The 24585-nt window shown below is 45.7% G+C and overlaps 2 protein-coding genes across 2 annotated transcripts in view; one reads left to right on the top strand and one right to left on the bottom strand.

The window, feature by feature from the left end:
- Positions 1–4983, top strand: part of Rad51 (RAD51 recombinase) — a 22150-nt gene extending 17167 nt beyond the window's left edge. The window contains exons 7-10 of the mRNA XM_050132848.1: positions 1435–1548; positions 3400–3529; positions 3703–3824; positions 4531–4983. Coding sequence (XP_049988805.1) covers positions 1435–1548; positions 3400–3529; positions 3703–3824; positions 4531–4654 — 490 coding nt within the window. The 3' untranslated portion in view covers positions 4655–4983. The remainder of the gene's footprint in view (positions 1–1434; positions 1549–3399; positions 3530–3702; positions 3825–4530) is intronic.
- A 1762-nt stretch (positions 4984–6745) lies between these two features.
- The window catches only part of Rmdn3 (regulator of microtubule dynamics 3), a 20615-nt gene continuing 2775 nt past the window's right edge, over positions 6746–24585 (bottom strand). Inside the window, exons 3-13 of the mRNA XM_050132838.1 lie at positions 24342–24534; positions 23816–23959; positions 14957–15242; positions 14057–14159; positions 12119–12179; positions 9554–9629; positions 9333–9410; positions 8813–8911; positions 8509–8562; positions 8058–8138; positions 6746–7409 (exon numbers count right to left, since the gene is read on the bottom strand). Coding sequence (XP_049988795.1) covers positions 7356–7409; positions 8058–8138; positions 8509–8562; positions 8813–8911; positions 9333–9410; positions 9554–9629; positions 12119–12179; positions 14057–14159; positions 14957–15242; positions 23816–23959; positions 24342–24534 — 1229 coding nt within the window. The 3' untranslated portion in view covers positions 6746–7355. The remainder of the gene's footprint in view (positions 7410–8057; positions 8139–8508; positions 8563–8812; positions 8912–9332; positions 9411–9553; positions 9630–12118; positions 12180–14056; positions 14160–14956; positions 15243–23815; positions 23960–24341; positions 24535–24585) is intronic.

Here is a 24585-nt window from a genome sequence, read left to right as displayed (position 1 = left end):
GTCTCTGTCTCCTTTCATCGCCTGATGAAGGTTAATATTCAGGAGGATGACTATATGATTTTCTTGGGGTTCTCCTTCTTATTTAGCTTCTCTAAGAACCCGAATTATAGGCTCAATGTCCTTTATTTATGGCTAGAAACCAAATATGAGTGAGTACATCCCATGTTCCTCTTTTTGGGTCTGGCTTACCTCACTCAGGATGGTGTTTTCTATTTCCACTCATAATCTAATGCACTCATAATCTAAGCACACCAGAGGCAGAGAAAAAATTAATGAGTTTCAGGATACCCTGAGCTACACAAGAGTTCTAAGCAAGCCAGAGCTATATAGTTAGACCCTGTCTCAATAACAACCAAGGGCTGGGCATGTTGGTACAAGTCTTTAATTCTAGCAATTGGGAAACAGGCAGGTGACTCTTGAGTTCCATGCTAGCCTTAAACATAGTGAGACCCTGTCTCAAAAATGGGGGGGGGGGGTGACAAAACAAGTTTTTATTTACACTTTTTCTTCTCCAGTGTTAAGAATCAAGCCAGATTTTAGAAGCGCAAAAGGAAGAGAATTACATCTATTTTAGAGGTGAGGGGAAGCTGGCAAAGAATGGTCTCTAGGCACTTGTTATTCAGCTGCTCTGGAGACTGGGCCTTGAGGATTCCCAGAGCCCAGGAATTTGGGGCTAGCCAAGGAAACATAGTCATATACCCTCAAAAATTCTCAGAAAAAATTTATAGCAGGCATTTGGCTGAGTCTCATAGATGAATAATCAAACTTACTATTTTCAAAGATGGAATCTCCCCTATTATATATTTAATAAGAGTGAAATTGTTGGGTTTGGCATCATCAGGCATGCCTTTCTTTAATTCTCCCACTCCAGACATAGACAGGCTGGTGTCTGATTTCAAGGCCAGCCAGGGTGACTACATAGTGAGGAGAGAGAAGGAAAGAGATTGATTCTTACTTGAGCCACCTTGAGCACTTCTATCTTAGGTGACAATCACAGAGTTGAGAAGATATAGATCATTCTATGAAAAGAGATACATACTTTGCTGTTTCTAGATGCGAAAGAAAACAATCTTTGAGGCATAATGAAAGTGTCATTCATTTAATCTTTGAATGGATTGTTATTTTTGTTTATCCTAATTCTCTGTAGTTCTTGGCTTTTCCAGGAGAATATTGTTACCTCATACTTGAAATTTTCTTTGTAATTAGGAGGTCAAAAGAATAAATTTATTTTTAGGTCTTGCTTCTAGTCTAAAATAGTTGTTGCTGTCATCTCTATAACTGGTTTGCCTGTACCTCTAATAGGAAGGAAGTCATATTTGTGGGTCTTGAAACCACTGGGAACGCTACTTCTTATCTATTTGGGTAATAGAAGTATTGGGTATTAACTTCTCACGTGCCTGAGTTCTGTCTGAAGCCTAAAACTCTCTTTTCTAGATATGGTCTCTCTGGCAGTGATGTCCTAGATAATGTAGCATATGCTCGTGCCTTCAACACAGACCACCAAACCCAGCTCCTTTATCAAGCATCAGCCATGATGGTGGAATCCAGGTATGCTTTCAATAAAGACATTAAATGTGTCACCACAGCCTTTTCCCTGAATCTTAAGCATTTGAATATAAATAGGGACAGATTTAAATTTTAGGGCTTGTTTTTATATTTCTTTCTCTTTCTCTCTTTTGTGTATGTGTGTGTGTGTGTGTGTGTGTGTGTGTTTGATTTGGTTTTGTTGATTTCGTTGTTGTTTTTGGGTTTTGTTTTTGTTTTTTTCAAGACAATGTTTCTCTGTAGCTCTGGTTGTTTTGGAATTTGATCTGTAGACCAGGCTGGCCTTGAACTCAAAGATCTACTTGCCTCTGCCTCCCAGGTGCTGGGATTAAAGGTGTGTGCTGCCATGCCTGGGAGTGGGTGTTTGTTTTTAGTGTGTATGTATGTGTGTATGTATTTTTGGAGGGGAGAGTTTTTTTATATATATTTTTTGCCCCCCCACCCCAAGACAGGGTTTCTCTGTGAAGCCCAAGCTGTCCTGGACTCATTCTATAGACCAGGCTGGTCTTGAACTAAGAGATCCACCTTCCTTCTACTTCCCAAGTGCTGGAATTAAAGGTATACACCAGTACTGCCCAGCTTTGTTTTCTTGTTTGTTTTTAATATAGTGGTATATTTTTTGGTTTTATTATTAAGATTTTTTTTTTTTTACTTTGTGTGTTCCTGTAAATGTTTGCCTCGTGGGGGCGGGTAGAGGTCAGAAGAGGACTAGAATCCCCTGGAACTGGAGTTATAGGCCATTATGAGCTACCTCGTATGGGTACTGGGAAAGCAGAACAGCTGAGCCATCTTTTCAGCTCCAAGCTCCTTTTCGTTCCAGAATATTTCTATGTGTATTTTGTGTGTGACTAAGTGTTCATGTGTAAACACACATTTGCATGTGAGTGTGGGCACACATGAAGTGGCTCACGTGCAGGTTAGAGGACAATTTTGGATGTCAGTTCTCACTCTCCACTCTGAGACAGCATCTCTATTTTTCTCTGCTGTGTATCCAGCCAGGCTAATGAGGCCACAGGCTTCTAGAAACACTTCCCATCCTACAGTGGAAGCAGGTCTGAGGTTACAACCCCTGTAACCTCAGTGACTTCCATGGTCCTCCCACCTAGTGACAAGTACTTTACCCACTGTCATCTGCGCTTGTTCTAATTTTGGCACAGTTGCTTTACGGTTTCAGTCAGGTCACTACTGAAATGAAGCTATGGCATTTTTCTAGAATGCATAAGGCCTAGTTTTTAGTCTCAAGTATTGTGAGAAACAAAACACCAGAGCTACTTTTGGTCAAGTCTGGTGTGGTAGTTTGAATGTAACTGATCCCCATGAGCTCACAGGGAGTGGCACTATTAGAAGGGGGGCTTTGTTGGAGTAGGTATGGCCTTGTTAGAGGTACACTTTCTGCTACGTGGGGATCAAGATGTAGACTCTCAGCTCCTCCAGCACCATGTCTGCCTGCATGCCACCATGTCACATCATGATGACAATGGACTAAACCTCTGAACTGTAAGCCAGCCCCAATTAAATGTTTTCCTTTGTAAGAGTTGTCACCATGGTGTCTGTCACAGCTATAGAAACCCTGAGACACCTGCCAAAAACAAAACAGAAGATACCCACCAAAGGGTGTCTCAGATTGGACATTTTAGAAACATTTTAATAAAACGTGTGTTTGAACTAGGAAGTCGGTGTCAATAGCTCATATATTTTATATGTGAGCTTGCACTTGGGAGACTGAGACAAGTATCATAAATTCCAGAACAGCTGGGCTACATAAATAACAAAAAGTGGAAAATATGCAATACTAGTAAAATTTTAGGGTGGTGGGGAAGAGAAGATTTTTAACAGAACTATTTTTTCTTGTAGGTATGCACTGCTTATTGTAGACAGTGCTACCGCCCTCTACAGAACAGACTACTCGGGCCGAGGAGAGCTTTCAGCCAGGCAAATGCATCTGGCCAGATTTCTGAGGATGCTACTACGACTTGCTGATGAGGTAAGCTATAGTAAAGAAACCAAGATTTCAGTGGCTACAAATTGCAGGAGCCTTCTGAGGACATTAGTGCTTTGTATTATCAAAGATGAGCATTAGTTAGCCATTGATTTGTTGTGAGCGTTAATGTTTTGGTATGTCTTTGGTAACAAAACTGACGTTCTTTCCCTCATCAGTTTGGTGTAGCAGTAGTAATCACCAACCAGGTAGTAGCCCAAGTGGATGGAGCAGCCATGTTTGCCGCAGATCCCAAAAAACCTATTGGAGGAAACATCATTGCCCATGCATCAACAACCAGGTAAGGTGATGCCAGAGGTTTTCTGGAATGGATGTCATAAACTGTGATACAGACTTCCTGACCAGGCAGTAGTGGTGCATAACTTTAATCCCAGGATTTGAGAGGCAGAGCCAGGAGGATCTCTTTTGAGTTTTGAGGCCATTCTGGTCTACACAGTGAGTTCCAGGACAGCCAGGACTGTTACATAGAGAAACCCTGTCTCAAAAAAAAAGAAAAAAGAAAGAAAAAAATTTTCCACTTAAACCCTATTAAAATTGTTATAGTATAAACATTTAGGAAGCCTCGCTGAATTTGTTGTGTTTTGGTTGATACAACTGTTTGCGGATGGAGAGATGACTCAGTGATTATGAGCATATTCTGATCTTGTAGAGAACCTGAGTTCAGTTCCCAGCACCTCCATCAGGTGGCTCACAATCTCTTGTAACTCCAGCTCCAGGATATCCAACACCTACGTATAATTAAAATCTCTCAATTGTGAAAAAATGCGGGAATATTTGATATGCCTCCCTAATTATAAAATAATTTGCTTCTTGAGCTTTTCAATAAGGGAGTCATGGCAGAAATGAATTCCTCCAAGTTAGAAGTAACCAAATACACTAAAAAAGATCCTAAAAGTCCTCTTAGGAAGTTAATGCTTGTCTGAAACAGTTCTGGCATAGGAACATAATTGCTTATAACTTGGTGTTTTTCTCTGTCTTTGGGTCAGGCTGTACCTGAGGAAAGGAAGAGGGGAGACCAGAATCTGCAAAGTCTATGACTCTCCCTGTCTTCCGGAAGCTGAAGCCATGTTTGCCATTAATGCAGATGGAGTGGGAGACGCCAAGGACTGAATGATTGGGACCTTTTTTTCCTGGTTAAACTTTTAAATGCTGTAAAGCTAATGAAGAGGACAGCTCCCTGGGCTTCTTCAGGCTCTTCCTGGTATGACTGCCAAAGCATGGCTTCCAGAAAAACAATTATTGTATCAGCTTTCTCGTGGCAGAAACAGCTGGGTCAGTATTCAAACTGACCTGAACGCTCATAGAGTATAGAGTATATTAATGTCTGGTTTCTTTGGTGTTTGGAGGAGAGATAGGAAATAAGTTTCAGTCTTAGGTTTCAGACCTGAGTCTCCTCTCACTTCTCAGTAATGGTAAAATAAAATGCCTGAGATGTGTAACAGTGGGAATGGGTGCTTTCTACATTCTTGAACTCTCACGTGATTTAAAAATTGTTTGGTTAAGGAGTCTTGCATGAGACATGCTAGACTATCAGCCCAGTGGTGCATCTTGTTCTTGAAGCATTTATCTAAATTGTTCTATTAAAAACTCAGGAGTCAGATATTGGGGTAAAACCTGATAGATCAAGAAAGAAGCAGAGCCCAGGCACAGTGTGCCTCATGCCTTTAAACCTAGCACTCGGGAGGCAAAGGCTGGGTGATCTCTGAGTTCGAGGCTAGCCTGGTCTACAGAGTGAGTTCTAGAACAGCAAGGGTTACACAGAGAAACCCTGTCTCAAAAAAGAAAGTGGCAGAGTAACAACCAGTTGACCACACTTCCCAGATCAAAAAAACCCATGAATCTTTCTAAGCCCCTCCCTACTACTTTGTGTCAATCCTGGGTCCTCCAAACTCTCCATGGCTAATCTGGTCAGCTAGTCACTGACTTCACCCTCTGGTTCAGGGTTAATGTAGTGCAATCAAATAGTCCATAATATGTTGAGATTTCTCTTAAGCATATTTGTTCTGTAGCTGCTAATAAAGTAGTTATGTATGGTAAGTATGCTATTTGCAGGAGATGTTTTCATGCAAGCTGAGTATTGCAGAATGATCTCCATAATATCATTGGGTACCGAGTAGTGACGATCAGTTGCTATAGTTGTAAAATTTGAAAACTAAGCCTACATTTAGATTAATCCTTTGGCATAGGAATGAGATTGCCAGGCTGATTTACTTCTACGTCTTCTTTCCTGTGGTCTTCGTTTTTATTCTCTAAGCCTTGTGTTGCAGAGGGCTGACATTGGCTAAATGATTCTATTTTAGGAATATTTCCAGAAACTAGTTTTTGATCAGCCTCTGATCTGAGTTAGAGGGCACCCAGGACACCAGTGACACAAGGCTAGAACTAAACAGCTTACCAAGAAAGGAAAAGCATGGTGAACTCCAGGGACCTGGCCCAGCACTTTTAACTAAAAGTTCTTGCTTGCTCTGTCAAGGACTGAAGTTCGGTTCCCAGCAACCATATCAGGTAGCTCACAAACAACTTTAACTTCTGCTCCAGAGGAATCTAACACTACCTAGCCTCTGGGAGCATACACATCACATAAATTTTATGTGTTTTCCTGCATGTGTGTATGTACATTACATGTATGCCCAACTGGTGTCCACAGAAATCGGAAGTCATCAGGTGTCCTGGAGTTTACAGGTGGCTTTGAGTCACCCTGTGGGTGCTGGGAACTGGGCCTGGGTCCTGTAAGCAACAACTGCCTATAACCATTGAGCCATCTCTCCAGGTGCTAGTTCATGGTTTTTTCGGGGGGGGGGGGGGCAGGGGGGGGTCTCAACACTCCTAGAGTTCCAGGGCAGCCTAGTCCAGAAAGAGGAAAGGGATTTCTGCAATGCAGTGGGGGACCTCTGTGTAAACAAAGGTTTTCCTAGATGTGTGTGTGAGGGGGGATTAAAATATTCATAAGAAACTTAAAAAGTGGTGAGATAAATATTAGAATTTCTTTTGTTCTAAACACAAGTTTTAATAGTATTTGATAGAAAAGACTCCTGTCTCTTACTGCTGAAGAGATAGCTCAGTGGTTAAGAACATTTGCTGCTCTCCCATGTCAGATGACTCAGCTAAAAAGATAAGTGTTTGCACTATTTTTGTCTTCAGTTTCCTCTGTGGAAGGAAAAAAACTGAAGTTGTCAAATAATGGAAACATACAACATATCCTTCTAATCAAATTTAGTTTATTTCAAATTTGTACCAAAAAAATATTCCAGGCTTCTCTTCAAATCATTTTCAAAATATATTTTTAAACCCCTTGTCAGTGCTGTCATCCCAAAACCTGCCAGAACTCACGTGGTCCAGCCCCTCACCCCAAGAATACAGGTAGAGTCTACATGATGGGTGGTCGCAGGGCAGGATGAGGCTGTGCTGGCGCTCCTGTCTCAGGGAGGTGCTACTTTAGGACAATAAATGTGTGCTGAATATAAAGATAGTGAGTCCTATGCTTTGTTGCCATGGCTCTTTGTTCTGTGGTTCTGCTACTTCATCCTCAGCTCTTGGCCCCCTGGGCTGTCTTCACACTTACCCCGATAGCTATACTGTCTTGATTTTCCAGAATTCACTTAAGAGGAAGAAAGCAGGAACCTAAGCTGCAAGTCCATCCCCAGTTTTAGATTAAAAGATTATAATAAATTAACTGATAACGTAGAAAGTTGAGGGACATACCCTAAACCAGTCTTGCCTCGTTTCCTGAACTCAGTGGTGTCACAGGGGAAAACGCAACTTGATTTTCTTTTCTCCATTTAAGTAGTACCCCCAAGTCATTGAAATGTGATTATTTTCCTAAAATTACTTCCAATTCTTCCAAGTCTTTTTGGAAAGCTGAATCCTAGGAGACAAAACAAATCCAGTACAGAATCAGAATTAAGCTTTTCCCTAATCGCTAGCACCTGACAGGGGCTCTTTGCTTCTATACTGAGCTGTTACCAGTCTTCCTGACTTTCCCACGACAGTTTGAGTCTATGCACCTCACATACTGCATAGCAGGTAGGCGACTCCACATAAAATAGTAAAAGGTAACTCTGTGGCAGATATCAATATTTAAAGTCTCTTTTGAAAAATTTTACTTGGGCCTGAGGGAAAGGTGGGCAATAAGTAAAGCATTTGCCATTTTAGTATTAGTGTGTGAATGCAGACCCAAAGCCAAGTGCAGTAACACAGCTGGTGTAGCCAGTGTTCTTAAGTGGGGTGAGAGAAGATGGAGAATCAAGACCCTGAATCTCTCTGGCCAGCTAGCTCAGCATGTACAGTGGCGAATAACAAAGAGACCCTGACCCAACTTGAGGTGGAAGGCAAGGACTGCCACCTGAGTGTGTATGACCATATATGAGAGTCACGGCATACACAGAGCATTGCCAAGCTAAGTTGTATATTGCTGCGATCCTAGGTACTTGGGAAGCTCAGACAAAACAGTTAGATGGAGGCCAGCCGAAAGTTATATTTTGACATGCTGTCTTTACAAAAATTACTAGTTTACCTCATTAGTGACATCTGGCAGCTCTTGAGCCAACTCCATCCACCTTCTAGCTTCAGAGTTTTTCCCTAATTCTCTATAGCACTGAGAAAAAAGAACAAGGAAAACTTAAAAACATAAAGAGATCAAAAGACTCAAGTACACAGAAGCTGAGAGTGACAGTGCACGCCTGTAATCCCAGCACTCGGGAGGCAGAGGTAGGCTGTTCTCTGTGAGTTCGAGGCCAGCCTGGGCTGTTACACAAACCCTGTCTTGAAAAACCATGGGGTAGGGGAGAGATACAGTAGCTCACATTACCTACTAATAATCTTGTTACTAATACACCCTCCAGTATAGCTCTCAAAAAATAGGGGCCTAACAGTATAGATGGTTCAGTGGCAGAGCAGACATGTTTAATCCCAGCACTAAAAGATCCCAGAAATACAATTTCCACCTATGTTGAAGGTAAATTTACCTTAGAAATATACACCCGTCCAGCTTTTGAAAATCCTGGCTGTAGTTCTTCAGCCTGGAGAAAAAAAAATCACTTTATTAAAAGGTTCATAAATTCAATTCAAGCTGTACTAGAAAGTTCTAAGTAATAATCACAAAATTTATTCATTGGGTCTGGTGATTACCATTTTTATAAACTCCAAGTAGTTCTCATTTTCCCTTAAAATAAGGTAGGGAATGCAAAATGATCCCCAACTAGGAAACACCTTCGACAGCAAAGGTCCCAAAAACAGCATTGTGGCTTCTGCCCACCGTTCCCTTGATACCTTTAGGAAGCTCTGAAGCGCGTCCTGCACAGTGGCAGTAAGAGGGCTTTCGAACAAGGCTGTAGCTGTTTTTTTTTCCAACCAGCTCAAGTGAGAGACCTGCCAACAAAAAAATTAAGGCATAAAATAGGTTTTAAGTCATTTTTTAAGCCAGGTGTAGTAGCGCATGTCTTTAATCCCCAGCACTTGGGAGGCAGAGGCAGGCGGATTTCTGAGTTTCAGGACAGCCAGGGCTACACAAAGAAACCCTGTCTTGGAAAAAAAAAAAAAAAAACACAAAGCTTTTTTTGGGCCAAACATGGTGTCATGTGCCTGTAATCCCAACACTATAGATACAAGAGAATCGGTTCAAAGGCAGTCTGCTAGCATGTAGGAGGCTGAGGCAGAAAGATTAGTCTGAGGCTAGCCTGGACTACATACGACAGGGTCGTCTACCAATAATAGCATGAACGATTCTGAGGAAATAAGAGTAGGACGAACACTGAGTTCCTTGCTGGAGACTGGTGTGACAGGAACTTACCTGGTAGCACCACCTGCCAAGAAGAAAGTGACTCCTGGGGTCTTCTGGCTGAAGTGCAATGGCTTTGTCCACATGTTCCTGAGGAGAAAATACAAACTAACATCAAGCCCAGAGTTGATCTGAAAAGAGCCACAAAGCAGCAGGTCTGCGGGGGAGCCGGTCTAAGGGAGCAAGGAACCTGGACTGGGGGCAGCACAAGGCAAAGAGAAGCCTGTCCTCACCTTGAAGCTAAAGCCACTCTGGATACGCTTCGAGATGCCCTCATGCTCAGCCAGCTGACCACAAAGCACTGCATACCTAAGGGGGGAAGCAGCAAGCTCAGGAACGAGGACCGGACTGTGAGTGCAGGGAATGTGAGCATCACCCTCATGTGGTTACATTCCCCTCTCCTGTAGAACTGAAAAGGTGCTTTTCATCTGTACATAGTACTCTCCTCTTAGACTCATCATGGTCCCAGTTAATACTTAGTAGTAGGCCTACAGTAATTCTCCAGAGTAATGCTAGGTTTGGTTCATGTTTAAGCCCTTTCTCTCCCTGCTGGACATGCCCCACGCACGGACACAAAGAGTAAATCTCTCCTTTATACTTTAGATCATTTAGTCAGGTGTGGTGGCACATTTCAGTAATTGCATCACTCACAAAGCTGAGGTAGGCGGCTTGTCTCAAGTTTGAAGCCAGCTTGAGCTATATAGCAAGTACCAGACTGCCATAGCAAAACCCTGTGTGAAACAAAAACAGGCGAGATCTCAACCCAGATTCTGGTTTCGTTGTTTTCTGTTTTCTGAGACAGGGTTTCTCTGTAGCTTTGGAGCCTGTCCTGGACTCAAACTCAGAGATCTGCCTGCCTCTACCTCCCAAGTGCTGGGATTAAAGGCGAGCGCCACCACTGCCTGGCTTAGCCCAGATCTGTAGATGTCCCTTTGATCCTAGAGTACAGTCACAATATCATGGACACTTAGAGTAGTTAGATTGCAGTTTAGTGATCTATCATGTGACTGGGTTTGACTTCAATACTGCAAACCATCTGAAAAATCATCAAACTACAAGAGATGTCTAAATATGTTCTTATCACTACCTTCTGACTGTATATTAGGTCTCTCTAATGTATCATTAGGAGGAATCGTTTTTGACATGGTCAAATGATTTTGTTAACGTGGGAACTAATGGAACAGAGGAAGAAAGATCTATTTTAGCCCTCCCCTCACATCCTCACTGCCAGTGGAACAAATTAACCTTTGTCTTCTAGGGGCTGGGAAATGTAGCCAGGGCACAGTACTACAGGGGTAAAGTGATTTGCCTAGCATATGTAAGGTCTTTGTTTAGTGCCATTTGGGAAGCCAGAAGAATCCAAACTTTTTAAAAGCTATATATATTATGTCTGTGTCTAACATAAGAGCGGAGGTCAGAAGAAGGCATCAGAGTGCCTGCGCTGCAGTCAGTGGCAATCATGAGCCACTTGACTTGGGAGCTGGAAACTGAACTTGAGTCTTCTGGAAGAGCAGTGTATGCCCCTAACTACTAAACTATAAAAAATGTAAACTTAATGTGTATGTTTACAAAGACATTCCATGCCACACAATGTGAAGGTCTGAGGACAGCTATGGAGTCAGATCTCTCCTTACACCTTCACATGTATTCTGGGGCTCAAACTCAGGTCTCCAGACCTGCCCTGCCTACTTGAGCCATCCATCCATCACTCCACCCACCCTCAACCCAAACTTAGGGCCGTGTGGGCAATTTAGTTCAGTGGTAGAGTGACTTCAATTCCCAGCACCACACACAGAAACCAGGAGAAGACGGAACCACCTGTCCTCTGCCCCAAACACCCACACTCGAAGCAAAGTTGACAACGATGTCTTCCCATGCCCAAGTTTTCACAGATTTGTTAAACAGCTTGCAAGAGTGTGGGGGGTAGGCTTGTATTAGACACTTGGCTCATTTCCATGTATAATCCAAACAGCTGTTCCTTAGGAGTAATTTAAAAACAAAACAAAAAAAAAAACCTGCTGTTTTCATCCTTGAGAGCCCAGGGAGAGCAATGACACCTAGAAAGTTACCTGGCTTCTGGGTAGAACCTTTGCACGGAAACTTTCAGCCATAGATGGAAAAACACAGCCTCTCAGCTTACAATCTGAGGGTAGAGATTTGAAAAGCAAAGGACAGTAGAAGAAGGTTTTTTTTTTTTTTTTTTCCCAACTAAACAGATGGTGGAATCAGGGCCCAGGACATGAACTGACCTTGGCACAAGCCACTTGGCAAAACTTGTCTCCCAAAAGACCACAAAGGCCTGACCTTTGTGCGGTGCTGAGTGTGGCACCGAGGCTCTACCTGTGGGTACCAGGTAAGCACTCTACCACTGTACTGTACCCTCAGCCCAGGAAGCTATTAAGTTCTATTAAGGTGATCATTGAGTTTCCTGGATGTAAGCTCACATCTCATGCAAACCAACCAAAGAAGCCAAGGTCTACTACCAGCCAGGGATCACAGCTGGGGAAAAGAACTTTTGCAGGACAGGAATTGCAGGTTCTCCCAGCTTCCCTGAAGAACTCCAAACCAAGTATGTGGCCAGAATGACTCTGGGAAAGATGCTCAGTCCTCTTAGCCCCAGCTGAGCTAAGCTTGTTTTCCCTGGCCTTACCCTCCAAAGCACACTTTCCTGCCCGACTGGGGTGTGGTACATGTAGGGATCTCAGACTTGTGCCCCCCTAGTTCCTCAAGCAAATGCCTCTGGCCAGGGTAAAGGAAAGGGTCTCCTCTGGTCTTAAAGGCCAGCAGGGTATTATTACCACTGGTGACTTTCAGCACTCTCGTCTCCCTTCTCCAGAGCAGCCTCTGCTTCTTCCTTTCCTGGAAGACAGGGGTAGACCCAGCGTTAGCACAGGCTCCTGCGCACACTCCAGCGAGAAGCAGTGCGGGAAGAATGACCCCTCGCTCTGCACACAGCTTCTCCACCTCCAGCAGCAGCGGCTTGATTGTTTGGAGATACGGGCTCCCCATGTAGCTCAGACTAGCCCTGAGCTTGAGATCCTGCCTGCACCTCTCAAGTACAAGCAGTGCTGTGCCTGGCTCCGTCCTACCATCTCTTTATGCCTGCCTGATGTTCCTGAAGTAAATTTCAGCAATTCAATATGAGAATGGAACCATCAGAAACTGTTTGCAACAGACCTTACTCTGAAAGGTCTATACGCTTAAGGATGCTCATATATCACTAAGATTATATATTAATTTAGTTATGTTTGTATTTTATTTGGAAAGTGTTCATGATCTTATTTTTAAAAATCGTTGATTTTCGTGGCAGGGTTTCTCTGCAAAGTCTTGGCTATCCTGGAACTCACTCTGTTGACCAGGGTGACCTTGAACTCGCAAAGATCTGGCTGGCCCAGGGATCCACCCAGGACATGGATGCTGGGGACACAAGCTATGGTCCTCACACTTGCACAGCAAGCACTTTCTCCACTGAGCCACCGGTCCTGCCCTCTGCAGATCTTCCAGACTTTTTTTAAAAGACAGTCTCATTGTGTAACCCAGGGTAACCTCAAACTCAATACTCTTTTCTGCCTCAGCCTCTGAATGTTGGACTATATGGTTCAATGCTTTTGCTGCCACAACTGACTTCCAAGAATTTTATGCCTTTAATCCCAACACTAGGGAGAGGCAGGCAGATTTCTGTGAGTTCAAGCCAGGTCTATAAGAGCTAGTTCCAGGACAGGCTCCAAAACTACAGAGAAACCCTGTTTGGAAAAAGGATTGCTGAAAGTTGGAGACAGCCTAGGCCCAGTCTATGTAGCCAGTTCCAGTATAGCATAACGCTATGTAGTAAAACCCTGCCTCCAAGAATTTGCTTATTTTTTTTACTTATTTTGTTTTTTGTTTTTTCAGACAGTTTCTCCATGTAACCCTGGATGTTCTAGAACTTGTTCTGTAGACCAGGCTGGCCTCAAACTTAGAGGATCTGCCTGCCTTGCCTCCTGAGTGCTGGGGTTAAAGGTGTGCCCCACCCCCGCCCGGCAGTTCTATTTATTTTTAAGATAGGGTCTCATTAGATACTTCAGAGGTCTCACTGTGACCTCAAATTCAATCTTCCTAAATGCTCAGTATATGCCACCACCGTCTACCTGAAATCAGAAACCTTTGAAGAGAAAAAATAATAATTGAACCTGAACCTCACAATGTAACCTGGTCTGGCCTGAGAATCACTCTACAGTCTTCCTGCCTCAGCCCCCGAGTACTGAGATTACAGGTGTGATCCATCACCCCAGTTCATTCTCATTTTGAAAGTCCCCAGATTCTCTTACTTCAGGACTGCCAAGTCCTAAGAGCAGCACGGTGCAGTGGCATTCTGCCTTCCAAAGTGGAAACTTAGCAGCCAGACAAACAAGCCAGCAACAACCTCTCACTTTCTCCTAGGTACACACACATACTACACCTAGTCTCAGAACCTCTGGGCTGCTGGCTCCAGATTCTTACGTAGGAAGTAAAACCTTCTCTGCTTGAGATAGGCCACCCCTTCTTTCTGGTTGGAAAGTCAAAGCACAGAACAGTGTGACCACAACACAGACATTAAAAACAACAACACCCATGCTACTGGGTCATAAGGGTGCAAGAGGCCTTGGGAGCCAGTTTGTCTCCACTGAGTAGCTCTGCTGTTCCCGCCCTGACAGCATCTGGGCCAGCTGTACCTGCACAGTTGGTTACATTGCCATCAGGGACCTATCAGCACTTACCATTTAGGGCATAGGACTTCTTCTCGCTCTCCTCCTCAGTAAGTTCAGACATGTCACTGTAGGCCCGGGCTAGACGCCACAGAAAGTCTTGTCGGCTTCCATACTATAGACCAAAAAGGAATAAATGAGTCTCCTCATCCGTGAGGAATGGAGGCCCTGGTCTTTCCCCACACTATATGTTTGTTCCACGGCAGCGTACGATCACTGACATTTGGCAGTCCCTGTGCACAGCCTTCCCACTCCACAGCTGGCCATGCTCAGTTAACTGGAGACATTATCTCCAGTTGATAGCTTGCACTATGTCTGGATAAGAACATTTTGGCCTCCTAATATTGTCCGGGTGGAAGGTCAACTCCAACAAGACATGAAGAAGTCTTTGGCTGACGTAGGAAACTGCTCATGAGAAGGGAGACTTCTGCACCATCAATGCCAGCACTCAGGAGGCTAAGCGGGGTGGGTCTGTATTAGTTTGAGGTAGCCAGGGCTACTCAGTGAGACCTGCCTCAAGGGGGGTGGTTTCTAATTTCAGGGAGGAATTTAAAGTAAATTTGGTTTGTGAACCTGAGGGAAATGTTGAATGACCTACACAATGTCAATTATAATAGGAATTTCAAGTAGGGCAGGCAGATTTAGGCTCTGCCTCAAGGAAGACGAGAAACAGGGTCGGGGGAGGTACAAGCATCGGGTCCTTTGCAGAGAGGTAGGGCTCCTCAGAGTTCTACGTAAGGACGACAGCCATGGCCCTTTCTCGGGGCAGGGAGCTGTTGGGTAGGCTCAGGACCCTATCTCCTTTCCCATGTGGCTTTGCTGGGTTTCTTTGGCTTTGGGTTGGTTGGTTGGTTTGTCTCATTCCCTGAGAGAAGGGCAAAGGAGGCAGGGAGCAAGCATTTGGAGCCTCACCGCCAGCTTATTGTTGAGCAGCAGCTGGAAGCCCTCGCGCTTGTTCAGCTCACTGCCCCGGTGCAGCTCGTCTGCCTGCTGCAGGAGCAGTAGCATATCCTCAGGGACCGAGGAGGCAGCGGCCTCCACGGCAGCAGATGCTGGGCCTGAAGCCACCTCCACATCAAGGTCCAGAGAATCCTTCCTCCCCATCTTCACAGTCTCGCAGCTCACTTCATCCTCGCCGTCCTCGCTCTCCCTGTCGGAGTCCCGCTCGTAGTCAGATTCGGCATTGGCTGTTGTGTAGCTGGCAGAGGAAATGAGAGACAGGTAAGCAAGGGGATTGTTTAGTCAGAACTAGGGTTTGTTCTCAGCCACAGACGACGGACCATACAGCACTGCTGTCCACTGAGCCTAAAGGCAGAAACCAGTCTTCAAGAGAAAGCTGAACTATTAGCTAGGGAATGATAAAAGAAAAAGAAGTGTCCAGTCAGTCAGGGGATGTGTGCTGGCCAGAGTCAAATATAAGACCCCTCTGTTTAGACCACGTGAACTGCAAAAGGCAAAAGGGGGGAAATGTTTAAGAATTAGACGTCATGGGATTGGAGAGATGGCGCAGGTTAAGAGCACTGGCTGCTGTCCGGAGGTCCTGAGTTCAGTTCCCAGGTTCCACAAGTCTAACTGTAATCCCATGGAATCTGATGCTGTCTTCTGGTGTATGGATACATGTCAATGAAACACCCATATACATAAAGTACATAAATAAATCTTTTTTAGAAAGTAGGCTGCAGTCTGAGTATGGTGACACACATCTATAATCCCAGCACTTGGGAAGTAAAGGCAAGAGGATTAGAAATTCAAGGTAATCTTTGGCACATTTGAAGCCAGCCTGGGCTATATAAGACCAAACAAAAAGAGTATCTCCAAAACAGGACTGGTGAGATCGCTGGGTGGGTAAAAGTGCTTGCTGTACCGTCTGGTGACCTGAGAGGACCAACTTCTCCAGTTGTCCTCTGACCTCACATGTGGCATGTACCTGCCCACATTCATATACACACACAATAAAACGTTTTTAACAAACAAGTAGGGGTCTAATCTAGGAGGTAGGGGTTTATCCTTGAAGAGAGTAATGTCCCTGGATCATTCGCAGCTTTAGCAAGAAGCCAAGGTGTGTGGCTGGCCCATCAGCTGAGCGTGAGAATGGGATTGTGGGAAGAGAAGAGAAGTTCCTCAGGGCTTCCCACTGCTAAAGCTTCTTTTTGAGATGTTATCTGTGCTCCCTGGGTTATTCCAGCAGTGCAGGTAGTGTTCTTGGATGACCTTGCTGCTCTCAGTTCTGTGTGTTTGTTGGTTTTCACCTGTAACCCCATCTACTTAGGAGTGTGGTCGCTCTGTGACTCCATCTGGTAGGAGTGTGGTCTCTCTGTAACAGAAGCTGCTGTAAACTTCATTGCAGCAAGGATGTAGAGAGAAAGAGGACTTGTTCCACAGAGGCTTTCATCTCGCACCTTAAGAAATGAGGCTAGATCTGGAAAAATTGGGCCAGATTTTTGTGATTGTGTTTTTATTAATGAAGCAAACCGGCTAGTGCTCCTACCCTGGCCTGTGTTGTGTTTCTTTACCATGTGCTCCTTCCCAAGGAGTGACCTCTGCCGGGGCCTCTTTTCTTTGTTTCTGGCCCTCTCAGCGTCCGACTTCGTTTGGGTGTGTTGAGGTTTGTGGAGAAGGAGGTTGAAGCAAAGTTCCAGGAGTGAGATTATAGCGTGTTAAGTGTGGGGAAAATGAGTCTTATTTTCCCTACATGGGATCCAGCACTGTGAAATTCAGTCTTCAGCAGAAAGATAGACCCTGCAGTTCTCCTAAAAGATAGTTCCTTATTTTTTTCTTTGACAAAGTGTAAGCTAGTGTTAATAAATTAAAAGAGAAATTCTTGTCTCTCCACCTCAGTGTTGCTTTATGCCCATTTCATATCGTTGTCTGTGCTTTAATTCATACTTTTGATACAACTTCTAATGTGTAAAGTTGGCTGTCTTGTAAATATAAAGAGTTCGATTGTAAATAAACTATTGTGGCCATTAAAAAAATGCTTTTAATATAACAAAAAAAACTGGGGGGCGGGGGGATGTGTTCTTGCTAGATTACCTGCCTGCTGTGCACAATCCCCAGAACTCAAACAACAAGCAAGACTGGAGGAGGTGGGAAGGAATGGCCTTACAAACAGAGGCGGAACTGATCAGAGCTACTCTGATGAGCTAACTTTGGTAGGTCATCCTTATCAGCAAAGACATCTGCCAGAACCTACCTGAGTGGGTGCCACACATTTCCCAATCTCTTTCTCAAACGTGTACCTGTGACCAAGTTCAACCGAACCTCACTGACAGGAGAAGCAGCCTTGGGATGTGGAAGAGTGGCAGAGGTCTGTCTCCAGCTGCTAACGACCCTATAGGATAACATCTGGGAGACTGCTACAAGCCAGGTAGTCTCCAGCTGCTAACGACCCTACAGGATAACAAGCTAGGTAGTTTCTAGGCACCAACACTACAGAGAAAGCCAAGCATCTTAGTTTTCTGTCCACCAGCAGCTGATGAGGGTTCTTCTCTAACTGCTAGTTAAATCAGATAAGAAATGGGCCTGGGACAAAGTAGGATTTCCAGGGGCAGAACAAGACTCCAGAGAACCCTTGAGAAACACAGAGAAGATTTTACATTTCATTTGGGAGCAAACCTTCCTCCCTGGAGTGAAAAATATAAAGGCAAGCTCCCGTGACCAACACAAAACAACCAAATAAGACAGTCTCTGCCCTAGGAGACACCCAACATCTGGCTGAATGCTGTAGAGAAAAGTGTTGTCATCTAGAAAGCCACATGGGTGAGATCCAGAAGGCACCAAGTGAGTAAGCAGAACTGGTGCCTCGGTCTAAACAGTTGGTTGCTGCTACTTAGAACAACTTCTGTTCTATTTGAAAAGGCAACCAGAGCATCAGCTACAAGAACCTGCAGGAGCCAGGCATGGTGGCAACTCCTTTAATCCCAGCACTTGGGAGGCAGAGGCAGGTGGATCTCTGTGAGTTTTGAGGCCAGCCTGCCCTAGATAGCAAGTTCCAGGACAGACAGAGAAACCCTGTAAGGTGGGGATGGGGACAGACAGCATGATAGCAATGATATTTAGAGAGCACCCTAGTATCTTTCCCTTCCAGCAGTTTACAATAAGAACCTAGAGATTAGGGCTGGGGAGGTGGCTCAACAGTTAAGAGCATTGGCAGCTCTTCCAGAGTTCCCAGTTCGATTTCCAACAACCACATGGTGACTCACAGCCATCTACAATGGAATCTGATGCCCTCTTCTGGCCTGCAGGTGTACATGCAGATAGAGCAGCATACACATAAAATGAATAAATCTTTAAAAAGGAAGGAAGGAAGGAAGGAAGGAAGGAAGGAAGGAAGGAAGGAAGGAAGGAAGGAAGGAAGGAAGGAAGGAAGGAAGGAAGGAAGAAAGAACTTAGAGATTAAGCACCAGACTTCATAACCAATGAGCACTGACGAATGAGACCACACAAGGGCAAGCTAGAGAAACTCCTGCAGAGGTTGGACAGTAACCTGCCTGAATGAAAAGATTCAGCTAGGGCCAAAGTAAAGGAATGTAACTGTGTGGAGAGGCTGAAATCCTAGTGGTACTCCTTGCTAGAGAAGGGAGACCACACGCTGGGGAAGTTCACATAGGAGATTGTGCCTCCCGCACTCCCAGGTGCACTGCTCTGGCTTGAAGGCAGGGAATTGCAGAAGTGAGAGGGGCCTTGTGAACCAGGAGGGCTAGCGGACAGCTTTGCCTCATCAGCTCTACCGCAAGTTCTGTCACGCCAAGCTGAAGCCTCACATCATGGCCACCATCCTGCGCTTAAGGGCCACGGCTACTCCATTTGCAACACTCCCTTACCTCCTACCTCCAACCACTGTGGAAATCTACCAGAGAAGGTTTCATTCGGTTGCTATGCCCCTAGGCTTTTGAGATCAGTACTCAAGAGAAACACAGTTCCCACAGTGGACAAGAGACAGGATGGCATACCATCCTGCTCTGTTCCTAACAGAGAGCTGATGAACTGGAAATTAAAGATTCAGTTTCCCACACGTCTATTCCTGCTGCTGACTGTTTTCTTTGACCTCCTAGTTCCCATTAGAGCACCGAGCCTGGAACATTCAGACGTGGCCAAGCCTGTGTCCTACACCTAGGAGGCTCTTGTAGTAGAGATAAGCCACAGGAAACCTGAAGTAATTAATGGAGATCAGTGCCCGGAGAAAGGATGAAAATGCTTTGGCTGGGATGCCCGGGAAGCTGGCATTTAAAGGCATGTTGCGTTCTTCAGGGAAAATATCGAGCTGTGTTTGGTACAATGCCCAGGGAATAAACTCACAAACCTGTACAATGATTCTGCTCCTGCCACTGCCAATCAACAGCTGGAAGCTCGGATTTGTTATTTGGAAGAAAGAAGGAATATAGGGTAGGTGAGCCAGTCTGGCAAGGAAAGACACAGCTTACCACGCATACTGACCTGAGTCTGAGCCCAGGCCCCTCATGATGAAACGAGAGAACCAATTACCAAAAACTGTCCTCTGACCTCTACCTGTGCATGCACACACACAAGACATTAAATAAATGTAAAAAGACTTGTGATACAATTAAATTTTAGAAAGACTGCAGCTGAGCTGTGGTGGCACACGCCTTTAATCCCAGCAATCGAGAGGCAGAAGCAGCAACAAAGCTACAAAGTTCCAGGACAGCCAGGGCTACACAGAGGAAACCTTGTCTCGAAAAAGCAGGGGGCTGGAGAGATGGCTCAGTGGTTAAGAGCACTGGCTACTCTTCCAGAGGTCCTGAGTTCAATTCCCAGCAACCACATGGTGGCTCACAACTATCTGTAATGGGATCTAATGGCCTCTTCTGGCCTGCAGAGCACTCATACAGAAAATATAAATTTAAAAAAACTTAAAAAAAGCAAAACAAAAAATAAAGGCATGGAGCAAGAAGCAGAAGGTGACCCATCTTAGGCCAGTGAGCAGCCAGCACATGTGACAGGCTCCGTCTGCAGCAAGCATGGAGAGATTCCTAGTGACCTCATCAAAGGCCAAGGACTGGGGGACCTGCAGCTTTTCATGGAAGAGCCTGCAGAATCATCACGCAAGGCTCTTTCCTCCCTAAGGTATACATGCTTAATACCATTTCAGAATGTATGACCTCCTCCCAGAATTTCCCCTTGACCTATATGGCACCTCCCATGATGAAAACATTATTCACCATGGCCACTGCCCCAGATAGCAGACAGCTAAGCCACAGAGTCTTTCTTGCACCACCAGCAGCTTTCACGTGCCACAGGGTCAGTCACAGGGCTGAGCCTGGTGAAGCTATAATTAAGAAAACCATCCATCCCTCTGCTGCCCTGCCCTGCTCCTTGTGACCATGGGTGCTCCACTGAGCACCCGTGCAGTAAGGCACCTACTCTGGCTGCTGACACCAGGAGATGAACTTGTTTATGTCACCTGTTAAGACATGGGATCTTATGAAGCGGCATGAGTTAGCCTCAAACTCCTGAGTGCTGAATTACCTGCGTGTACCACCTTACTTGGCTGATCCCACAGGTCTGTATGTATAATTTCTTTAAATCATCAATTAAATAGTGCTGTTGGTGTTACTGCCCAGTCTTCTGTGCTGAACTTTTAAGAAAAAAATAAATAAATAAAAGCAAGCCAGGTGCTGGTGGCACAGGCCTTTAATCCCAGCACTCAGGAGGCAGAAGCAGGTGGATCTCTGTAAATTCAAGGCCAGCCTGGCCTACGGGACAATCAGGACTACACAAACCCTATCTCAAAAAGTAAAAATAGATAAAAGCAAACAAAACATCATGAACAATCTAAATTTTACACTTTGAGCTTGAGGAAGGGTCTCCTGTTCTTCAGAGTTCTCTGTGCAGCCCTGACTGTCCTGGAGCTCACTCCGTAGACCAGGCTAGCCCCGAACTCAGAGCCCCACCTGCCTCCTGAGTGCTGGGATTGAAGGTGTGCACCACCACTGTCCGGCCTGTCAGGGACTCTAGTGATGGCTCATCCCCATCCATTAGCTTCTGTTCAGGGAGATCTGTGCCCTCTTTAGGCACCAGGCATACAAACGGTATACATAGATACATGCAAACAAAACATTCACACACATAAAATAAATCTTTAAAGAAATTCAAGCTAAACAGCTGGAGAGATGGCTCAGCAGCTGAGAACTCTGACCTTGAGAACAGTGCCCAGCGGCTCATAAGCTCTATAACTCCAGTTCCAATGGATCCAGTGCCCCCTTTTGATCTACACAGGCTCTTGCATCTGTGTGGAGCATGTAAATTCACATAGCCACGAATACATACACATAAATAAATACCAAGCCCTCAATAAAGGCTCGATAGGGCTGGAGGAATGGCTCAACTGATAAGAGCTCTTGCTGTACAATCATGAGGACCTGAGTTCAAATCCCCAGAAGTGAGATGATGTTTGTGTACCTGTAACCCAAGTGCTATGGGAGGCATAGATGGAGAGGTTGCTGGGCCTTACTAGCCTAGCCCCAGGTTCAGTGAGAGACCCTGTGTGGAGGAAGTCAAATGAAGACTCATATAACAGAATATCTTTAGTCCTCCTCTAGCCTCCAGGCACACACACAGATATACACATGAGAACGACTCAACCCTCAGTCTCCCATTCAAGTGACCCAGTTCGTCAGGTTTCACAGCTCCTTAGTCCCAGTGCCCGCTATCAGTTCTTTCTTTGCAACCCCAATGTACGTCATTTCCGCCTCTACCATCAGGAAGCCCCTCTTGACAACACTGTTGGGCAAACTGAAAACTGGTTCCAGGACAGGCATGGGTGGTGCACGCCTTTAATCCCAGCACTCAGGAGGCAGAGGCAGGAGAATCTCTGCGAGTTCGAAGCCAGACTGTCTACATAGTGAGTTTAAGGACAGCCAGGGCTACCCTGTCTCAAAAAACAAACAAACAAAAAAGACTAGTTCCACTAGCCCTCAAGTACACAAATAGAATTCAGACATCTAGACAACAGTAAGAATGAACAAGGCTTGGCTTCCACAGCGAGAGTTCCCTTGTCTGGGCTGGGTGCTCATCAGTGGGCGGTGCAAAGCACAGGTGAAGCCTGAGTTCAATCCCTGGCACCAAGAAATAAATACTTCACTTGTTTCAAGAGGCACCTGAGCAGAAGTCAAATCTGCCATTAAGCCAGCAGTGATGGCGCACACCTTTAATCCCAGCACTAGGGAGGCAAACAGGTGAATCTCTGAGTTTGAGGCCAGCCTGGTCTACAGAGTGAATTCCAGAATAGTCTGGGCTGTTACACAGAGAAACCCTGTCTTGAAAAAAACAAACAACTCTGCCATTAAAGGCCAATGGCAGGAACATGAAAAAGGACAGTAATTTTAGTCTTAATTTTTGTAGGAAAACCAAACGAGAGACCAGTATGTAACCCATGGCAGAGCATTTGCTGGTACACGGGAGGTCCTGGGTTGATCCCCAGCAGGAAGAAGCAGGAGAAAATAACAACCCCCTAAACAAACAAGACTAGAGTAAGAGAAAACTACTACTGCACCATGGGCCTTTCCTGGACAGTGAGCTGTGGCATCTCAGACAATGGGAAGCACTCCCAAGGGCTACATTCCACAAATGTGCCAGTGATAGCCCTACGTGCCCTGAAGACCAAGCCCCTCCTCAGATCACAGACTCAAACACAGCTGCAGCTGAACCAGACTGCCAGGACAATGGGATGGCAGCTGACACTCTGTCTGCCCTTGGAAGTTTTAGAACCCTGGTCTGAGTGACAAACCTCAATAAGCTCATGTTCTCCATCTGAGAAAGAGAACCCCGGTCACAGGATTATCCTGAGGATTAGGTAAGCAAACACCGCTAAGGTGCTTAGCACAGTATCAGGGGAAGGAAGTGAACGGTACCTAGTGTTACAAGGTGTGCCTGCGAAAGAGACCAATCTGCTCGGGAGGACCCTGAATGGCTCATGTTCTAGGCAGGAGAAACATCAGCCTCTGAGTCTCACGGGCCAGCGGCATCACTGGCACCAGCAGTGCATAAAGGAAAAGGCTGCCACCAACAGATCACTCTGTCCTTGGGGCCAAAGTTTCCAAGGAGCTGTGACTAGCTTGAGAGACTGTCCAGCCTGCTGCTGTCACCTCATGGTAAGTCCTATCATCAGATCTGCTGGGCACCTGTCACCTCCCCGCTGCACGGAAGGCTGCAAGGGAGCGTGGGCCAGACTGCCCCGTGAGGAAAGTGACGCCTCGGGTGAGGATGGCAGGACAGCCTACAGACTGGCCACACCCTGCTCAGCCACTGCAGGGAAGACGTGAAGTTGTAAAATAATGCTTAGCCCTAGTGACGACACACAAAAATGCCCATAAAAATGATGTAAAAAGAAAAAAGCCCTGGGCTGGAGAGACGACTTAGCAAGGAAGAGCACTTGCTGCTCTTGGGGAGGACCGAAGTTCGGTTCCCAGAACACACATGGCTGCTTAACAACCCTTTGTAACTCTGGTTCTAGGGAGATCTGGTGCCCAGTCCTGACCTCTGCAGGCCCCAGTCTCGTAAGTAGTGCACGTATATGCATAAAGGAAAATAATATAAGATAGTCAGCTCAGAAAAATAACAGACGTACACCAGAACAGCTGTTGGCATTCCTATTCGTCGGAGTGGCATAAACGGGGAAGCTGTTTCCATTCAGTCAGACCCCTACTTTTATTTAAAAATTATTTATGGCACCTTGGTTTGGATTGTAATAAACAATCTTTTGACAAGTACAATGCAGCTGCAGCTATCGCTGCCTCCAGGAGAGACACTCACCCTCCTTCACTCTCGGCGTCTGTGAGTGCAGCCCCTGAGGAGGCGGTGAAGTAGATGGAGCTGGAGCCGGTGGAGTCGCTCCTCTCCCTGGCAAAAGGGAACCGGCGCCGCCGAGCCACTCTCTGGTTCTCTTCTATATGCGATCTGGAAAGCAGGCCACGTCCCAGAAGGCGTATCAGGACCCATACAGCCTGTCTTTCCCTCACTCCTCCCTCAATGAAGGACCAAGGAAGGAGAAAATTCTGGGTCTTTACTCTCAGGAGAACAAAGGGGCCACCTGTTTGGCGGACTAAATTGGGAAGAACAAAGAGGTTGCACCGCTACTGTAGACCAAAGGGCGCACAGGCAGCTGGGCACTTGGGAAAGGGAGGGAACCAGATACGCAGCTTCTTCCACATAGGTTAGCAGCTATAAAATGGGTTTGTTCCTTAGACCAGAAAAGGCCGAACACACGCCAGCTGAAAAGGTTGTAGGTGCCAGGAAAAGACGAGGGCTTGGGGAAGGCAAGAGAAGACAGGTCACTCACCGGACCGCCCCAACAATCTCCCCGGCCAGCCCTTGCAGGCTGCTCCGAAGATCCTCCACCTCCCGCCGCAGTGCCATAAGACTGGTCAGCACAAAGTCCAGGCGGTCCAGCACCTTCTCCTGCCCCTCCTGTGGGATGCTCGGCAGCATGGCAGCATCTCCAGCTTCACCTGGGATGGCCCGCAACTGCATTACTAGAGCAAGTGGAACAGGAGACAGAAACACGGGGGGGGGGGGGGGGGGGG

This window comes from Alexandromys fortis, unplaced genomic scaffold (genome assembly GCF_014885135.2).
Source record: "Alexandromys fortis isolate MF-2015 unplaced genomic scaffold, M_Fortis_MF-2015_v1.1 scaffold_6, whole genome shotgun sequence".
NCBI lineage: Eukaryota > Metazoa > Chordata > Mammalia > Rodentia > Cricetidae > Alexandromys > Alexandromys fortis.
The sequence above is the reverse complement of the archived record's forward strand: the minus strand, read 5'-3'. Positions and strand labels throughout refer to the sequence as shown.